Source organism: Vicia villosa, linkage group LG6 (assembly GCF_029867415.1).
Source record: "Vicia villosa cultivar HV-30 ecotype Madison, WI linkage group LG6, Vvil1.0, whole genome shotgun sequence".
Taxonomy (NCBI): domain Eukaryota; kingdom Viridiplantae; phylum Streptophyta; class Magnoliopsida; order Fabales; family Fabaceae; genus Vicia; species Vicia villosa.
The window spans coordinates 162,456,716-162,478,699 of NC_081185.1; the positions used below are offsets into that span (position 1 = coordinate 162,456,716).

The 21,984-nt window shown below is 32.0% G+C and overlaps 1 protein-coding gene across 1 annotated transcript; it reads right to left on the reverse strand.

Annotated features, from left to right (window-relative positions):
- Nucleotides 1-3,236: 3,236 nt before the first annotated feature.
- LOC131613050 (probable indole-3-pyruvate monooxygenase YUCCA10) lies at nt 3,237-4,735 on the reverse strand. Its single transcript, XM_058884768.1, has 3 exons — nt 4,124-4,735; nt 3,556-3,915; nt 3,237-3,451 (listed from the first exon to the last, which is right to left on the reverse strand). The coding sequence occupies exons 1-3, from the start codon at nt 4,733-4,735 to the stop codon at nt 3,275-3,277; spliced, it is 1,149 nt and encodes a 382-aa protein (XP_058740751.1). The 3' UTR covers nt 3,237-3,274.
- Between the last annotated feature and the right edge of the window lie 17,249 nt (nt 4,736-21,984).

Here is a 21,984-nt window from a genome sequence, read left to right on the forward strand (position 1 = left end):
GTTAGAGATAACCTCTGTGTGAGTGGTACGTGGTGATTGTGACGAGTGATTTAGGATGAGTACGATTGTGTAAGTAGTTTAAGGATTTACAGTGTATATGAAGTTAAATCTTGAGAGTTATATCATTTCTGAAGAATGAAATTCTTTGATGTTCATAAGTTTAATTCCCGCATTTTACTTTAAACTCATTTTATCCCAAACTCAAGAACGCGAGACTGGTCGAACTGCAATTCAATAATCACTTATCATTGTGGAGACGATATGATAAAACTAAATAAATACTTACTTTTTACTGTCGCTTCAATAGAGACCAATCTGAATCTAAGGGTATAGTTAAGGGACCAAAATAAATATTTTGCCTATAATTAAATATTGGATTAATGCATTCAAAGGGTTGATTGTGGGTTTTGGACTGCTTAATCTTGTGTTAGGTTGACAAGTGCCTAATAAAGATAACTTTTGTTTGGAATTTAGAATCCTAATTAGGATAAGGTGTTAATGTTATAAATAAGAGACATAGACAATCACACGATTTATCTTTTGCGTAGTTGTTTTTATAATATTTTGTTGCAACAATTGTAACACCCTTCTAAACCCCCGCGACAATTAATAATTAAATCAGAGTACATGCAAACAAGGGTGCCACAATTCATAATAAAATAAACATTATTTGTCACATGTCATGCATTTACTAGGGAATAATCCTTCATAACTCATCAACTTCATGTTTACACAGCGGAATAAATTATCAAAGTAGTATTTCATCATCAATACCACCAATCCTCAAAATTAACTAAAAAAATACAGAGTTATTAAATTATTTTCAAAACATAATGTCCCACAGTGTTACATCTATCAGAGCACGAACAGGACGCTAACTAACGATGACTCATGAGCTAATCCTCACCAAGTCGAAGCCGCTATCCTCAATCTGAAAAATAGTGTAAGGGTGGGTCTCATCGCAATTAACAAATATTATTGCATCATAAATAATAACACATCATAGTTATATTAATCACTCAATTGTATTATATTCCGACAATTCCACAAATACACAATCAACACATCATCACTTCATAACACTGAAACACATTCAATCATGTTGTGAACATCATGCATATGAATGAACTGACACTATGCACATGGTACCAAACACCATCAATGGGAATAACCCACCTACCGATCCAACATCTTCAAGATACGGCCCTGCCAGCACAAATTCCACACAATGAGAATTATGCCCTTCACTGAATCCCCTCATCACCAGGATTCAGCCCTCAACCAATGATTATGAATGAATGCAACATATATAACATACTTATACCATCATCATCATCATCATCATCATCAAGTATGTTTAAATATATATTAGCATCATTTAAATATCATCCAATTATCATCACCATACCATTCATAAATCATCACACGATTATTACTTCAAACATATCATGTATTTAACACATCTCATCACATATATGTACAATACATCATTCATTCAAGAAATAAAATCAAGTCTTAAAAACAATTGAATTTACACCTCATTCCACCATTTAAACACATAGGTTATCTCATGAGGTTCATCGTGCTCAAAACAGCACCAAAAACAAGTCAACGGTTCAAAAGATACGTCATTTTCAAGTTTGGAAAATTTTCTGCACAGCAAGGTCCGCTCAGCGGATCACTAGCGACTCGTGACAGAAGCGAACTACCTTCAGACCTCCGCTCAGCGGACCACTAGCGACCTTGGACAAAATCTAACTAGGTCGGCTCCTCCGCTTAGCGGACCCCCCTCTGCTTAGCGGACCTGCGATTTCACAAATTCTCAGGTCTGCGACAGACCCTGCGATCTCACACATTCTAAGTCCAAAATCGATTCTAAACATCATATACAGCCAAATAATCATCAATTGCATCATCATACATCATTATACATCAAAACAACACATTATTAACCAATAATCTATGCAATTTCATCAATTATAACCTCCCTAAACCTAACCTACAATCCAATTGACCTAGACAATATTCCTAATCAATGTTACCATCCAAAATACGATAAGAAATGTTCATCGGAGAGTCCCCCCTTACCTTAGCCAAATTCTTGATTTTGGTTTCTTCCTCTTCCGTTCCTCTTTATGTTCCTCAGCTCTTCTCTTCACTTCTCCTTTTCACGTTCCCACTCTTTTTCCTTATTTCCTCTATTTTATGAAAACATAAAATAATTAGTAATGGGCTTACTCACTTAGCACCCCCACACTACTAATCTCACCATCCGGCCTAATGACCCTTAATCCATAATTCTTCAATAATCTCAATCTCAAATACTGATATTAATTAATTAATTTAAAAAAATTCAATTAAATTAATAAATCAGAATTTATGGGGTGTTACAACAATCATTTGTTATGGAAGGTTAGATTAATTTATTTGTTAGGAAATTTTGTGTAAGGTTCTTGAGATCAAAATGCTATTTCTATTTTGTTTTAATGAATTAATATCTTTTATCTTTTCAATTTAATATGTTGATTATATCTCATATATGAATTTATGTATTATGATAGTGATTATTAGGTTCTATGTCACTTAATTATATGTTTGGTTGAATTTGGTAGTTTGATTGACTGTAAATTTACGATATTTACTCCATATTTTAGAAGAAATTCTAATAAAAATAAGTATTGTTTAGTTAGTTATTTTTATAAGGGTTAATACCACTTTTCACCTCTGTAATATAGGCAAAATTTGACTTACCTCCTGGTAATAATTTTTTTTAGTTTCCCCCTGTAATATTTTTTTGTTTGGATTACCCCCTAAACGTGCAATTTAAACACCAAATCTGAGGGGGAAATCAAACAAAAAAAATTTTACAGGAGGCTAAACTTTACACTTAGGACGCAAAAGACATAGTAATTTTATATTTCAGGGTGGTGTTTGAAAAAAAAGTTTTACAGAGGGAAAAGCGAATTTCGCCTATATTATAGGGGGTTTTGTATATTTAACCCTTTTTATAATTAATTAAAACTATCAAATCATAGAAATGAATGATCTATGAACTCGTCATAAATCGAAACAATGCTTTTTGATAATCAATGAATTAATTGTTTATGAGAAATGGAAAATTCGTTATCTTTATTGATCGAGCAAAATTGTGTTCAAAAAAGTGATACATCATAGTCTTCTAAGAAGTGATACATGGTAGTCTTCTCGGTTTGAATTTTATTAATATGGGTAGAAAGTAAAAGTCATAAAAAGCTTATTCAATGGATGATACTAATTAATTCTTCAACTTAAGAGTTTCATTGATGTCTTTTGCAATTGCCTCAGCATCTTTTTTGACTCCAAACAAACCTTTCCTTGCTAGCCCTGCACAATACAATCCATGATCTCCCTTCCAATGTTTTGGGAAAGGATTTTTAGGGAATCCATTTTCATTAAGAGCATATTTGTAATCCTTCAAAAAAAATTAAATCAGACAATAATTGATTAGTTTATAATTACAAAGAGTATGAGAAATTACATAATTAAGTCCAATGAAAAAAATAACAAAAAATGCACCTTTAGCCATCCATTAGCTACACTTTTGTAGCCGGTAGCAAAAATGATGGCATCAAAATCTTTCTCAACATTGTTTTCAAAGATAACTTTCTTGTTCTCGATTTTCTTTATACCTGAAGGAACAACCTTTATAGCTCCTTGCTTAATCTTTTCAATGGTTCCAACATCGATTACTGCAGACTTTCCTGTAATGTTTTTGAGATATAAAGGTCCATCTTTAGGACGATAAATACCGTATTTAGACAGATCCCCATATTTTAGTTTTGCTTGAAGGGTAATGATTAGATCTGCAATATAAACTGGAAAATATTGCACCAAACGCATCCCTTGACGAATCATATCTCTTGTGAAGACATGAAGCTGCAAAAAAAAATATCACTTGAAATTCTATTTTTAAATTATATTCAAATTTAAATAAAATATTATATATGATTGTTAGATTAACAAAAACATTTTTGCAAGGAAAAATTGATAAAATTAATCTTTCGTTTAATTTTTATTTAAATAATAGTTGAATGTCAATTGGATCTAAATTGTATAAAAAAGTAAGATAAGAAAATATCTTTACCGGATTTCGAATGACAATGGAAGCGTTAGCACCCCAGTTATGGAGATCATAGGCAATCTCCATTCCGGAGTTACCACACCCAACCACCAAAACCTCTTTTAATTCATATTTTGAACCAGATTTGTAGTACTTGGAGTGTACCACATCTCCTTCAAACTGTCCTAATCCAGGTACATTAGGAATAAAACCTTCGCTATTTTCGCCAGAAGCAATCACAAGAAACTCTGCCCCATAAACTTCTAATGTACCTTCTATGGTGTTTTTTGCTTCAACAATCCATTTGTTTCTAACTTCATCATACTCAGCGGACTCGACAACACGATAATAAAGGGGTTTTATGCCAAAATGATCAACATATTTATCTATGTATTGAAGAAACTGATCTTTGGTTAGATATGTTGGGCTAGAGGGTGGATGAGACATGAGAGGTAAAGAGCAAAATTCACTTGCTAAATGAAGGTTTAAACGATCATAAGCATTTTTTCTCCAAAGAGAAGCATTGCAATCTTCTTTTTCAAGTATGATATGCGAGATTGAATTTTGTGTAAGTAAAGCTGAAATTGCTAGGCCAGAAGGACCACCACCAACAATTACAACTGTGAATTCTTGCATATTGTTGTTGGTAACCTAAGATCTAAATATTTTCAATATTTTTAATCAACAAGAAGTTGTAGTATTTATAAGCATGAATGAAAGCTTAAAAACATGTTTTAGTTCATTGATTCATGAATGTAACAAAACAATATTTGTATATAGTATTTTATTTTGACCGTGCATTCATAGAATTACTGTAGATATTTTTTTTTCTAAACTTTCTGTATAAAAATGTGTATATTCATGTTTTTTTCTCAATAAAGTGTATTTTTCAGGTTAGAAATGGTATAAAATAAGGTGATATAGGACTAGATACAATGTTTATTTATCCGCAGTTGTATTGTATAAAACAAGGTGGTAAAATACATATGACCAAATGATCACATTATACTGAAAATGTTTTAATGTTATGTTTGAAATATGTATTTATATTTTAACAAAAAAAAAACACTTTTCCATAAATAATATCAATTTTATGATTAATTTTGGTCTAATTTATTATTAAAGAAATGCATGCATATCATTCCAAATGACAATCTTTTAAAATTCTATATTTCAAAATTATTTAGAAATATTCATGCATATTTTCAATACTCCTAAACATTGTTCTTGATTTTTTTTTTAATTTATACACATATTATTTAATCTGCAAATAAAAATTTACTTACCTAAATTATTCTTTGAATTTAACTTTTAGTTTTAAATCAAATATACAAGTATATTCATGCAACGTTCTAAATACATTTACTACTTATTGTTTTTAAATCCCAGGTTAAACGGCTAAACGTATATATCAAATTTAAAAATCTTTGTATTTCTATGAAACGATATATCTTTTCTGGTTATTCTTATAAATAAAATTAATTTGATTTACTTATTGGAAAACGGATGTGTTTAGTATATATATATATATATATATATATATATATATATATATATATATATATATATATATATATATATATATATATATATATATATATATATATATATATATATATATATATATATATATATATATATATATATATATAATATTAAATGTGTACAATTCATTTTTTTTTTTGGAATAAAGATATTAATATTACCAAAAACAGTTAATACAACCGATCCGAAGATCCAGGTGATGCACTATGCATCCTCAATCCTTAAGGAGATATATACAAAATATCTATATCAATATGCCTCCTAATTCTCCTATTCAAACCACCCCTAACAAAAATATCATAAAGTATCAACTTCCAAATTTGTGGATCTATGGGAACTTGACTGAAGATCACTTCGTTACGATGTTTCCAAATGCCATACACACATTCAGCAGCAGCAATTTTTAAAAGATCCCTACGCCAGCCTTTTCGTTTGGTTTCCCCCATAATCCAGCTTTTCTCAATTGTCCATCCACACGGCTTTCTATCATATCCCATCCTCAGCAGAATCATTCTCCAAATATAGTTAGGCGTTTTACAATCGGAAAAAAAGGTGATGCATGTTCTCCTTTCCATTACACAAAACACATTTTGAGTCAATGACAGTGCCAAACTTAAGCAGCCTATCCTTTGTACTTAGCCTCCCTAACAGGCTGAGCCATAGAACAAATCTGGACCGAGGTCTCGCAAAGTTCCTAGCCAGAATATGATGCCACTCCACCTTGACTCAATCACCACGCAACTCACGGTATATTGCAGCAGTTTTGTATCTCCCAGCATTAACCGCAGTTGTCCATGCTTCAGTATTCATCACTTTGTCCCTGCACTTAAAGATATTAGCAATGATCCAGGAGCAATTCTTATGTTGTCAATCCATCGCACTATGCCTTTTTAGATAGTACATATGCACCCACTTTACCCATAATTTGTCTTCCTTGGCTTGAATGTTCGAGAACAACTTACCCATAGTTGCAGTGTTCCACTCCTTTAGAGAGGTGATGCTTAATCCCCCAGTCTCCTTAGAATTGCATACAAAATCCCAGGCTACCAGAGATTTCCTACTCATGTCAGTTGTACCCTTCCACAGAAATACTCTGCAAATGACTTCAATATGTTTGATAATTGCTTTTGGCATTGGGAAGACATTCATCCAGTAAGAAGTGACACCAAACAAAACACTCTTGATCAACTGACTCCTACTAGCATAGCTTAGGAGTTTAGCTTTCCAATGCCTTATCTTACTCAGAATCCGATCCACAAGAGGTCTGCAATGGTGGATTGTTAGTTTTCTGCTGGACAAGGGTACACCCAAGTATTTGAAAGGGGTGGTACCAGCAGAGAAACCAGTGACATTTAGGATTTGCTGCTGAACATGATCAGGGATCCCACCATAATACACCTTGCACTTGGTCCTACTAGCACACAGTCCTATAGCTTCAGAAAACAGATGGAACTCATTCATCATGATCTGCACAGAAGTTATATCACCTCGGGTAAACAACATAAGGTCATCAGCAAAACAAATATGAGTAATTCCCATCTTCTTGCATTTGGGATGAAACTTGAAGTTTGGTATTTGCTGCAACTTCTTTAAGCTCCTATGTAAGTACTCCATTACCAAAACAAACAAAAGAGGTGAGATAGGATCACCCTGTCTCAAACCTCGTTTTGCTTGTAAACTAGGACTAGGCACACCATTAATAAAATACTTATAGGAAACAGTTCTGATACAAATCATGATCCAATCAACAAAAATAGGGGGAAAGTTCAATTCTCTCATAATATCCTCTAAAGCATTCCACTCAACAGTATCGTATGCTTTTTGGATATCCATCTGAATTGTGCATCTAGGGGAGATATATTTTCTACCATAACCTCTAAGTAATTCATGAGCAATGATAATATTGTCATGAATGACTTTGCCTGGAATGAAAGATGTCTGACTTTCATGAATAACAATTCCAATGCATTGACTACTCAGCCTTTTGGTAAGGATCTTTGAAATTATCTTGTACACTGTGGTACAACATGCAATAGGCCTCAAATTCTTCATGTTCTTAGCTTCAGGGGACTTAGGTATCAGTGTTACCAGGGCACAATTGAAAGCAGGATGCACCCTCTTATGCTCAAAGAAATCCCTAACAGCAGCACACACATCATCTTTAGTGATACTCCAAGTTTCTTTGAAGAACTTTGCAGAGTAACCATCACAACCCGGAGCCTTATTATCCCCCACTCCTTTCAGAGCCTCCCATATCTCTTTATCATTAACCTTTTTGATAAGATCCTGTCTAAACTCCTCTTCCAATTGCTTCCCATTTCTGAGAGCCACAATATCAACATGTTTTAAGTTTATGGCAGCAGTTCCCACAAGCCCCTGGTAGAAGTTCAAAACCTCAACTTCTATCTCTTTGTGTTCAGTGAGAAGATGCCCCTGACTATCCTCCAAATGATGTATCCCAATCTGCTTATTTTTCCCTTTAACTATGGCATGAAAATACGAATTGTTCCCATCCCCTAGCTGCAACCAGGTGACCTTTGCTTTTTGTTTTAAAATCTATTCTTCTAATTCAGTGGCATGGAGAATCTCATTAGTCCAGTGTTGCACTTCAGTTATGTAGCTCTGCTTGAAAAGATCAGAAGCCAACAAACTCTCTGCTTGCTCCAATTTTTTTCTAGCATTCTGGATCTGTTTGACACCTTCAGTGATTGTATAAGTCAGTTGCTTCAACTCAAGTCTAAGTCTCATCAACTTATTCCACAAAATATATTGAGGTTGACCAACCATCCTTCCATTCCAATTCTGTTGAACTATCTCCCTAAAATGTGGTTGCTCAACAATACAGTTCAGGAACATGAATTGTTCGTGCCTCTGATGGTTTCCTCTAGCCCTAGTAATTTGGATATTGATTGGAGAATGATCAGAGATGTGTGCCTTGAGGAATTCCACTTCACATTTAGGGTATTTAAGAAACCAGTTTGTATTACAAATAACATGGTCAATCTTGGAGTAAATCATCCCTTGGCTATGTTTGTTAGACCAAGTATATCTACTCCCCAAACTGTCATGCTCAAACAAATCCCTTGTAGTCATTATCTCCTCTAAATCCTTAAATTCATGAGTTTGGACAGGGTTGCCACCTAACCTATCATCAATTCTCATCACATTATTGAAATCTCCTAAGATAATCCAAGGCTCCTGTTGAGTATAATTTTGTAAAATTTGCCACAGAGTCTTCCTTCTTGACAATTGATTATGTGCATAGATTAGGGTTAGCCAATGCTGAAACTTGCCATGTTGATCCAGGATCTGGCAGTGTAGATGTTGGTCAGAAGCTTCAATCTTCTCTACATCCATAGTACTCTGTTTCCAGCCAAACCAGATCCTTCCATTATCATGTTCCTCATAATTGTCTATCCATTTCCAGCCAACACCAAACACATTCCTGATTTTGCAGGAGTTATTTATCTTTACTCTAGTTTCCAGCAAACCTACACAAGACACACCATGCTTCCGGAGATGGGCTGCAATCTCCACATGTCTTGCTCTTTTATTCAAGCCCCTCACATTCCACACAATCATGAAATCTTGTCAACCCCTCCTAGGCTAGTTCCTCCACCTAGGAGAGCAAAAACATTCTGACATGTCGCTGAAGAGCTACCAGCACCTGTGTCCACCCCCTTGCCTTTAATTGAAGATTTCACCTCAATCCATTCAACAGTGGCTTCAGTTTGAGTTTCCTGACTAGGCTGCTCCTATTCATCCTTGCTTTCTTGTTGCCCTGGTTTAGGTTCCCACTTCTTAACATTTTTCACAGGTTCCTTTCTTATAGGTTCCTTACACTCATGTCCAACACTATTGCACTTAGGAAAAAATGGTGGCTGCCATTCATACTCAACATCTTTCCTAACCAGTTCACCACTAGGGCCACGGATATTGATGTGTTTATGCAATTCTCTAGTTACATCTATCTCAATAAGCATTCTTGCATAGGAAACCCTTAGTTTTTTGGCCGTACACTCGTCTGTCATAAGTGGTTTTCCCAAAGCACTAGCTATCTTCCCTATGCTTTTCCCCCCAATACACCAATGGCAACTGAGGAAACATAACCCATAGAGGAAGAGTCCTTATCATGTCTTCTTTCATCGAGAAATCTGGCTTCCATTCATGTAGGAACATCGGTTTTCTGTGGATAGTATAGGGCCCTCTCATCAGAACCATATCTTTATCACTCTTCAAATTAAACCTAATAATAAAATATCCCTCATTGTTGTAATACAGTTCTGGTAGGGATACAAAATTCCACACATTAATCATAAATTTCCTCACAGCATTCATGGATAAATCCTCCCCTATGACATACATCACTAGAGCATTCTCCCAGTATTGTATTTCAGATTCAATATTTTGAGTATCAATGTTAACCTCAACCTCACCATTAACAATATTAGGAGCAGTGTATGTAATTTCTATTCCATTCGAAGGGATGCGATAACCTTTGATAATCTCCACCCATGGTAGAGGCTGCTTCAACTCTCCTTCCTCAACTGTCGGTGCTGACTTCGTTGTTGTATTCAGTTTTGCCTCCTCCGCTATTGTATCGAGACTCGGTATCTCTGTTGGTTTCTTCGTCGTATCAATCTTTCTCTGTGCACAGCTTGTACTACCTGTGAGTGTTGAAGACGATGGTGTGAAGACATGAACCACCGCCGGTGGAGTACGTGCCACCGGTTTACGTGGCCGGCCGCATCCCATTCGCCCTAGCCGTCAGAGGGTTCCCCAATTACAATAGAATTCATATATTTTATCATATAAATTAAAGGATTTAATAAAAATACACCTACAGTCAGTGAAATCATAACCGTTAATTTTTGTAAAAATTTGACTTTTTCTTTAAATCACATATAAAGTATTTCATTTTAAGAGTTGTGATGCACTAACCGTGACAATCCATTAGCTTTAAGCTCTAAATTAAATATGTCAGTTGTTAAATTATTTAAAAAGTCAATTTTATTTATAATATATTTGATTTATACCTTCTTTATTAGTTGACGTTAAATGGTTAATAAACTACCCCAAAAAAAATTGATTTTTAGTATAAACCAAGTATCCTCTACGCTTCATTGTAGAGACTAATCCCTCGAGTTGGGAAGAACTATAATATGCGGCAAAATTCTCTCTAAAAAAATTTAACAATGCAGCATATCTAGGGGTGAATTCGAACTCAAAACTTCTAGTTAAGCAGGAAGAGACCCTAACCATCTCAGCGGGCTTCTCCTAGACATCAGACTCTCCCTTTGGGGTAATGAGTTATGTGACTGGAGTTTCATTCCTTTCTATTTGGTTTCGTTCAAATGGGTCTTATTTGTACTCTTTCTATTGTTCTGGTTTTCCTGGGGTTTGTCTCGATTGGGGAGCCTATCGCTCGACTTTTATAGTGGTGATGTTTATTCTTGTTGTTTTCTAATTGATTAGTGGGTTTTGTGGTTTGATCTTGTGCAACAGATATCGACCGATATGGACGAGTTATGGTGAGTAGTTGGCGATTTTAATTTTGTTTGCTCTAGACGAGAGATTAAGGGGATAAGGTTTTTCATAGTGGGGAGAGAGATGCATGTCTTGGTTTTCTTAATTTTATTGCTCATATGGATGTGCTGAATCTTCCTCTTTTAGTAAGGAAATTTACTTGGTTCCAACCTAATGGGGTGGGGGCTAGTAGATTTGATAGATTCCTTGTTTTTGACTGTTGGTGTGATTTCAAGGGTTAATTTATCCAATGGGAGCTACAGAGAGATGTGTCTAATCATTGTCCTAGTATTTTCCGGTATGTTAAAAAGTTGTGGGGTCCTAAACCTTTCATATTCAATAACAATTGACTTAATAATTCAAGTTTGAGTGAGGTTGTCGAGAAGAGTGGGGCTTTCTTGATTTTTGTGGATTAGAAAGCCTTTGTTATTGAGGAAAAGCTTAAGGCTTTGAAAAGAAATTTGAAAGTTTAATATCGATAGGTGTTTGGAAATATTGACTTCCAGTTAGAGAGGATAAGAGTTGATATAAGTGCTTTGGACCCTAGATTCGATAAAGGATTACTTAATCATGAGGAGATCTCGGCTAGAATTGAATCTCTTTCGAATCTATGGGCATTGCTCTGGATTAATGACTCTCATTATAAGTAGTAAAAAGAAAGGGATGTTTATTTTGGTTTTGTCCATGCTTGTATTAAGATAAGGAGTAGGATAAATGTCATCCTGGTGCTTCAAGTAAGAGAGGTTTGGGTTGAGGGTGTGAGTGAGATTTGTCAAGTAGTGTCTAAGCATTTCTTTGAGCACTTTTAGGAACCTCTTATAGATAGGTCTCACTTGGATGGTGTTCTTTTTTTACCTCTCTTGTCTAATGAGTCTGAGATATTGTCTTCCTCTTTTCTTCAATCAGAGATTGATCTTATCGTCTTTCTTTGTGATGAGGACAAAAGCCCTAGTCTGGATGGTTGTAACTTTGCTTTCATCAACGGGTATTGGTGTGTTTTGAATAAAGATATGGGGATTCTATTTAATCAATTATAATCTACACTCCCTCATAGTTTTTCCTTTTATTTTGTGACCCTGGTTTCGTAAGTAGAATCCCTCTCATGGCTAGGGGATTTTCAACACATTTATTTTGTGGATTTGTTGTATAAACTTGTTATAATGTTATGGCCTATAGATTTTCCAAGTTGATGGGGGTTCTGATTTGTCTAAACCAATATGCTTTCATTAAAGAGCCGATCTTGGTGGACGGGATATTGGTTGTTGATGAGGTTGTGGACTTTGCTACGAGATCTAAGAACGAACATCTTATTTTTAAGGTTATTTTTGAAAAGGCATATGACTGTATCATTTGGAGTTTCTTGGATTATATGCTTTTCATATTTGGGTTTAATCAAAAGTTCTAGCTAATGGGAGTCTGACCTCTAAGATTTTCATAAAAAGAGGATTGAAGCACTATTAAAAAACACGAGTTAGTGACAGAATTTAGGAAGGGAATAAAATTCCTCGTTAATTACGATGGAATTAGGGAGGAAATGTTACGTCTTTCAATAAAATTCAATTGTCAAACATTAGTGACAAAAATTGTGACAAAAATTTTATCACTAAATTTCCTCTCCAAATCCCTCACAAAAGTGATTTGTTTTTATTTTATTACAAATTCTGGTGAAAAAATTATGACCTTAAATAGTATCTCGCAAAAACCTTTCCAAATATGATTTATACATTTTGTGAGAATTATTGTGACAAATAAAAATTTAATTTTAGGTTAAATATACAAAACCCCTTGTAATATAGACAAATTTCGCTTTTTTCTCCTGTAAATTTTTTTTCAAACACCCCCTTGAAATATAAAAATACTATGTATTTTGCCCCCTAAACGTAAAGTTTACCGCCCTATAATATTTTTTTACTGGTATTAACCCTTTAATTTTTTTAAAATTAAAATAATTTTTTTTAAAATGCAACTAATTTTATTTTTTTTAATGATAAAGAATAACTATAATTTTTTAAAATAAAAAAGTATCAATTTATATTATTTAAATCATTTGTAAATAATATGATTGAATTTTTTGTTATAAATTAAATGATAAATAAAAATTATTTAATAAATATTAATTGCATATAAATATTAATTTGCAATACAAAATATAACAATTAATTTAAATAAACTATTTAATATATAACCAAATAAAGGATTAAATAGATATAATCAATATTATTAGTATTTTATATTGTAAATCAAAATTCAATAACAAAACTTAAAAAAAACATTTAATGAAAAAGTTAAATTACTTCTTTCCCTATCGTTTACAATATTTAACCCAAAGTTTCCTGGTACCCACTCTTTTTTTAAGCATTCTGTTCTGTCTCTCATATGAGTTTCCTTACGCGCGTGATAGCTACGTTATCACAACTGTTTGTGGAGATGATCGTTGGATTTTAGACGTTGTATTGTATCATTAGCATCATGCACGCGATAAGGCCAATTGTGCATGTGATGTCTTACGTTTTTGCCTATAAAAGGCAACTCCCAGACCTAGTTGCAATGCCACCACTTGTTTTTCTTCTCCTACCTATGAATTTCCTTCCCTAATTCATACTTTTTGGGTATATTTTTTTTTTTCTAAATTTTTGTTATAGAGTTGTTATATTGGAGATGACTCCTAAGAGAAAAAGAGTTCAAAAGGGATCAACCTCAAACTTTCCAACTGCTTTAAATGTTCCAATTTTTCCCAACCTAAAATCCGGTCATGAAGCCAATGCAAAGAAATATCTCAAATTGGTAAATAGAGATGCTACAACAAAGGCAATGGGTAAGGTTTAACAATATAACTCAAGAAACAAACAAAACCATTGGCTTGGAATTTTACGCAAATGCAACTTTTTCTGAGCAAATATTCTTATACATCATATATGTAAGAGGTAAGAATGTTAATTTTTTCCTTGCTGCTATAAACTCCCTTCTTCTTCTCTAACTTCCTAAGACATGTGCTATTAGTGTTTATGGAGACGAACACCATCAGATAAAGGACACCATGGGTCAACAAATGCTCGATGTATTATTGTACTTACGTCGGTTGAATATGGACATGAGACCTCTAGCACTAACATTAGAATTAGTATATTGTATCATTGCCTAGTTTCACTTACGTCAGTTGAATAGGGATAAGAGACCTTTAGTAGAGAATAGTGAGCTATACATCAGGGATTTACTATAGTGCTTTTGTTAATTCTCCGTAGAAATATAGCAAGGTTTTATTCATGTAATGCATCAGACATCAACAGGGGAGAAATAAAGGATTCTAGGCAAAACCTGATTGTTTTCCAATAATTGTCATATCACTTTTATTTTCTTGTAAATTAAACTCGAACCCTCCCCCATTTGTTACTTTCTCAGCATTGCACAATATTTTCTTGTTAAATAGCAGTCCCTGTGGGTACGATCTTATTTATTACTTTAACACTATCAGTACACTTGCCGAGAAGTCATCATGAACCTCTGTAAAATTTCCAAAAATCTATATAGGAACCATCAAGGTGCTGGTGTGATTTATCAATAATCTGTTAGATTAATTATTTAATTAATCAAATATGGATTGAAATAATTAATTATTAATTAAATATATTATGGTCAAATGTTATTAAACACTAATTCTTGATGGATTGTTTGATTGGGCTTTGTGCCTGAATGGACCTCTGCCCTCAACCGTTTAGTTATTTAAGCGTTGCCCCATTAGACGATTAACACACTGTGAAAACCCTAGACGGCAATGAGGGTAATAATCCTCTCATACTCATTCTCTCTAACGGTGTCTCAATTCAAAAGGTCTCTCATAATCTCTAGCCTGAACCAATATTCTCTCCAATACATACAAGGTACACGGTTATTATTATATTGATTATTCTTTGATATATGATATGCTATAATTTGTATCTATTAGATTCAATTAAATCCATCAATTGGTATCAGAGCATGATTAGATACATTTTGTGGCTATCTTCGTATCATATCAATTTGTCATTGATTTTATTTGAGATTATATATCATCGATATTGAAATATGTCTATGCATTATGAATAATTGAAAAGGTGAAATTAAATTTGTTTTGCATCATGTCTTTTGTTTTACTATGATATAGTACACAATAGTTTTTCGAAATCACTATGATTTGGGAAGATCGAAAATTTTATCTTTTATTTTTCTGTCAATTCTTTGTACATTTATTTTATTAAAAATAATAATAATAATAAAATAAATTAAAATGAAGAAACTGTATTTTATGTAAAAGATTTGCAAAACTTCAGTTTTCTTTTCGATTTGAATTTTCTTAGTTGGATTGACAATGCTTTAAGTTGTGATAGAATATAAATTAAACGGGTCAAAAAGATTGCGTTCAAGAGCATGTCGGTTATGTGCAAATTTTATTTATTTCGTCAAAAAAAAATTATTTCAGAGATATTATTATTATTTTGAATTTTGGTGACATATATAAATATTTAATAATACTCTATTTGAGAATATAATTTTTTTTGGGTCATATTCTCAAAATTTCAGCCTGAAATTTATTGTATTATTTTTGCCAATTCTAAGAGAACATGAATGTTTGGCTATGAATTGGTGTTTTCTTAGATTTGATTAATGTTGGTAGCGTTGAAAATCATTTGGGAGAAAATTCGCTTGCTAGTTATTAAAGAAATCATTGTATTTCTTGATTTTTACTTTTATTCCAGATTCTCTTGTCAAATATAGTATATGATAAATAGTGTGATTAATTATAAATTATATTTATTGACTTATTGGTATTTATATTATTGATTATTAAAACCATCATCCTTTAATACTCTTTCCTTTTAAAAAGGTTTGTTTTTTATTATTATAATTAATAATTCTACCATGAAATCCATTTGGATACATACGCATAATTTATTGACGGTAAGTCTATGCTAATTTATAGCATAATTTTAGGAAATTTTAAAGTTTTTCTAAATCCACCGTATTTGTGATGAAAGAAAATGGTAACATTCTTGAATTAATCTTTATTGGCATTAATATTGCAATAATATTATATTAATTTTGTTAATTAAATATAATGTTAATAATGTTTAGTGTGTATTATTTGTTTATTGGATACATATTTTTTTCTTCTATTATGTGTCCATAAATTGATTTTAATCATATTCTACTAAATAAAATTTCTAAGAATTTTATTTATAAAGTTAAATTATGATTTCTTATTAATTTATGAATTATTTAAGATGACACATTGATATCTTATAAGTCATTAAAATTTATTGGTTGTTCGGACAAAGATGAATGTCACATTCTCTTTAAAGGGGTTAGTTATAATTTAATTATTATATTTAAATATTTTGTGACATATTATATAATGCATATAAGGAGAAAATTGTTACTAATATTTTGTACTCCTTTTAAAAAATATAAAATATGCATTTATATAAAATTGTTATTTTTCTAGAATATTGTGAAAATTAAAACTCTTTTTATTATCATAAATTGATTTTTTGTTATATACTCAAATAAATAAAATTTAATCTTATGAGTATATTTGAAATCTTATTAATTTGAGAGTTTTATTCTAGATAATACCACTTAATTTGTATAATTGTAATCTCACCTATCGTGGATATAATTATACAAATTTTTCTATTTTGAATAAAATATAATCAATCTTAATTTGTATGATTGTAACTCACCTATCGTGGGTATAATTGTATAAATTTTGTTTACTAAAATAATTAAAATTATTTTAATTAAAATTATAATAAATATATTTATACCCTATCGGGTTTGTTATTACTAATGTAATTTTAATTCAATGTACTTCTAATGTATGATTATGTAAATTATGGTTCGAGTACCCTATCGGTATTAGAATTTTTGGTGATATACTATTTGTACATTGTTATATTTCTTATTTAATATTGTTGAAAGTATTATTTGAAAATAAGAAATTCTTTTAAAGACATGTATTGTTTTCAATATTTTTTAAATGGATTTCAATTCTCTTTATATTATGTAAGTGATGGACATACCCTTTCGGTGTGATAGTACTTGACATGATTAGTGTGTGATAAAGAAAATAGTTGAGTATTTGTATACATATTTTAAAATCTTAGATTAATAATTCAACTATTTTTCTCTATCAAATGGGAGAATTTAACATGACAGTTGTATAGAAATGAGAAATAAATATTATTTTTATAATATAATATTGTTTTATGGAGACTTATATTGAGGATAATGTAGTCATATGTTATTCATGGAAATTAATGACTATTTGTGTTATATCCTCAATATTAATTGAATTAAAGTCTCATATCCTTTCCGCTGCGTATAACATAATATGTTTCTCAAATGTGTGTAGTTATATTTGTAGCATTTGAGTTTTGAGTGAATTATTAAGATGTTGTATATAATCCTATATTTAAAATTATATGGATTTGATGTCACTCAAATGATGGAAAACCTTTTATATGACCATCATATTGTTTCATGTGAAATTATATCTATAATGATATATTCTGTTTATGTGCAAAATATGTGGTTGAGTTTATAAAACTCTAGTGATGATATATTATACAACCACTTATTTGTATAGTTTTGCACTAAAAATAAAATTAGTATCCCATTGAATAATCAGAGTATTTAATATTAGTGGGCTCTGATAAATGTATATCCATTGTTTTATTTTGGATAAGTGGGAGTGCATGTGTACATAAAATAATATAATCCAAAAGAAAAAGAAATAGATTATTATTCTCATATTGTCATATATTCTTTTATGCAATATAAAATATGACATTCTAAAAAGACTTCAAAATGTACAATAACTCTAAGTCTTATTCTAGTATATTGAGATATATATTATTCTCTTAATCTCAGGAAACATCATAATTGGATGTTTGGGTCGATATTGAAAAGACACAATAATTCCTTAGCATGCAATAATATTGTGTAATTCTATCTTCAATAGTCCACTCTTGTCAGGTCATAATATGAAAGTACAAGTAAATATTCCTACTCCTATCGAGTATGATATTGTATTATGAATGTACTTATGCTTAAATGTAATTACTCTTGTAATAGGATATTCCTATATGTAATTACTATTCGTAGACCTATGTGGATATTCTATGACCTATAATTTAAAACTCATTAGTATAATCACTTCCCAAGACTTATACACATGAGTAAGTCTTATGATATTTTGGGTTAGTGGGAGTTTATTAATAGCATTTTCATATGCTTGGGCCATTGTTTATAACATATTACTTTTAACTTAAATATGTTACTCTAAATTCATCGTTGTTGATTTAAGTTGTGAGTTTAAACTTGTATGATTTGTCTTCCCTATCGGATACAATTTCTGCAGCGTTAAAATTTACTCCTCTTTGGATTGATTAGTGTTTTGACCATTATTGGTATTCTAATATTAGAATCAATATTTTTAATAATTAATTATTGTCATCCAAGTGGAAGATTGTTAGATTAATTATTTAATTAATCAAATATGGATTGAAATAATTAATTATTGATTAAATATATTATGGTCAAATGTTATTAAACACTAATTCTTGATGGATTGTTTGATTGGGCTTTGTGCCTGAATGGACCGTGATGGGGTGGACCATTCAGTTAAGCCCAATGAGAGGTCTCTGCCCTCAACCGTTTAGTTATTTAAGCGTTGCCCCATTAGACGATTAACACACTGTGAAAACCCTAGACGGCAATGAGGGTAATAATCCTCTCATACTCATTCTCTCTAACGGTGTCTCAATTCAAAAGGTCTCTCATAATCTCTAGTCTGAACCAATATTCTCTCCAATACATACAAGGTACACGGTTATTATTATATTGATTATTCTTTGATATATGATATGCTATAATTTGTATCTATTAGATTCAATTAAATCCATCATAATCTTCATTATCATTTAGGAAGCTTGTATACATTGCCTAATTAATTAGGGATCTTAACTAATTGATTAGAGCAAGGAAAAAAGCTCATTCATTGATTAAGAACACTGCTAATCGATTAACTAAAAAATTTGTGGTAGGGTTTATTTTTTGGGATTAGGGTTGTCGTATTTTTGAAGTTTTGAATCGATTAACTCAATGGCATAATCAATTCACTCATTTAAAATCATGTGGTTTTGTTTTTTCCTTTTGAGCAAAAATTTTCTCCTATAAATAGAGAGGTTCTCCTCATTTCAAAATACACTAGAAAACATATTTATATATACTTTCTCAATTCCTACTATCTCCATTTCATTTCTTCTTCTTCTTTTTCTTCACAAAACTGCCTTAGTGTTTAGAGTGAAAAATATTAGTGCAACTTTTTGTTTGTTCTGGTGTTGGGGTTATTTTTGTAATTTACTCCAGAGGATTTTGTCTCTCATGTAAAAAAAATTCCTACTTGATTTGTGAGATTAACTAGTTAAATCTCTTTTTGGTTCTTAAGATCAACTCAGTGTAAAATCACTCATTTGGTTAATGAAATTATCTATAAAAGTTTCTGATTGATTCCTGAGTCCGGCCTGGTGTAAAAGCTCTATTTTGTTTTGAGATTGTCTTGGTGTAAAATCGCATGTTTGATTTGAAGGATAACTTGTGATATAGTAAAAACTCTTAAGAAGAAAATATTTAAGATTGGAGTAGGGCAAATAGTTAAGCTGAACCTATATAAATTACTTATGCAATTTTCTTTTCTCTTATCTCACATTCTAGTTGTTTATTTATTTCCACTGTATTTTTGTCTATTTTCTCTAATTTTTAATATTCAATTGTTCGTTCTTTGTTTGTTTTACAGTTTTTTTTTAATTTTCTTTTATCAATTTTTTTTAAAATTAGATACCGTTTTTCAACTTACGCAGTCGTATCTTTAATAAAATTCGCTCTCAAGTATTTTGTAAAGCTATAATCCACTCATTCCTCCATGTTTCTAGATCATTCTCCACCCATAATCCATGCAACAATATTTGATTTTACTATAGGATTTTTTATAGCTATATAAAATATTATTCTTCTAATTCTATTTGTCTTTTAAAAAAATACGACACTTCTAATTGGTACATAAACCATTATTATTATTTTGGGATTTACTCATTTCTAATATGAAAGGTTATAAATAATAAAAAATTAATAAAAAATAATAATGAATTATTAAGAATGATACGTATGTTTTCAATCACCTTTTTTTCTAAGTTCGTAAAAAGAGAGAAATATAACACAATGACATACTTAAGAGCCTGGTTAGTAGCTCAAGGCTTCAAGCAAGTTCAAGGTATAGACTATTTTGAAACATTTTCACCTGTTGCTAAATTGACTACTGTAAGACTCATCCTCTTCCTTGCCTCTTCCTTAAATCTTCATTTATTCCAACTTGATGTACACAATGCCTTTTTACATGGAAATTTGGATGAAGAAGTCTACATGTCCCTGCCTAAGGGCATGCACTCTTCTCAACCAAATCAAGTGTGTAAACTTCTGAAATCCATTTATGGCCTCAAACAGTCTAGTAGGCATTGGTTTGAGAAGCTTTCCACAGTTTTACTTCACAACAATTTTACTCAATGCAGCTCTGATCATTCCTTATTTATACATACTTCAACTGAATTCTTTACTTACATACTCATTTATGTTGATGATATTTTGATTGCAGGAAACAACCTTAACATCATCAACTCTACTAAACATATTTTACAGCATCAGTTCCACATTAAAGACCTGGGCAATATGAAAAACTTTCTAGGATTGGAGCTAGCTCGTAACAATCAAGGCATTAACATCAATCAAAGAAAATACACCTTGGATCTGCTAGATAGTGCTGGAATGCTAGGCTGCAAACCTTCCTCAACTCCCATGACTCGTGACACACGTCTTACCTCCACTGATGGAACTCCTTTGGAAGATTCCACACCTTACAGACGTTTAGTTGTTCAACTAATTTACCTTCTCAATACCAGACCAGACATATCCTATGTTGTCCAACAATTAAGTCAACACATGCACTCTCCTACTGACATTCATCATTCTGCAGCTATGCGTGTCTTACGTTACCTAAAATCTACACCAACACAAGGCATCTTCTTCCCCAACAATTCCACCCTACAACTTAGAGCCTTTTCTGATTCAGATTGGGCAACATGTCCTGAGACTAGGAAATCTGTAACTGGCTACTGCATTTACTTAGGTGATTCCCTCATCTCCTGGAAATCAAAGAAGCAAACTACTATATCAAGGAGCTCGACTGAAGCTGAATATCGTTCAATGGCATCCACTGTATGTGAACTACAATGGCTCACCAATCTCCTCACTGAGCTACGTGTTCCATTCACAAAGCAGGCTGCTCTATATTGTGACAGTCTTTCCGCCATTCACATAGCAAACAACTCTTCATTCCACGAACGTACGAAGCATCTCGATTTGGACTGCCATTTTGTTCGTGAAAAGCTGCACCAACAATTGTTTTGCCTTCTCCCTGTTTCTTTATCCCAACAATTAGCCGATATATTCACAAAACCGTTAGATTCAAAACCTTTTACTGAAAACATACATAAGCTTGGTTTACATTCTATATACCCCAAGCTTAAGGAGGGGTATTAGAGTTATTTGTTATTTGGGCCTGTTCTCCCTTTTTTAACTATGTATCTTATAGTATCTTGGGCCTTTAACACTAATGGATCCAATACTGTCCATATATACTTGTAACACTCTGTTTCCAAGTAATGAGAATTATTCAGACTTTTTCATTCTTTTCAAATCATCGTTCCCGCCAAGATATGGCAGAA

Bases quoted from the DNA above. Each gene is read 5' to 3' on its own strand.
- LOC131613050 (XM_058884768.1), bottom strand. From the start codon at position 4,735: ATGCAAGAATTCACAGTTGTAATTGTTGGTGGTGGTCCTTCTGGCCTA. The intron at 3,916-4,123 runs GTAAAGATATTT...TTTTTTTTGCAG, and splicing joins CCATTGTCATTCGAAATCCG to CTTCATGTCTTCACAAGAGA. The intron at 3,452-3,555 runs GTGCATTTTTTG...TTTTTTTTGAAG, and splicing joins TAGCTAATGGATGGCTAAAG to GATTACAAATATGCTCTTAA.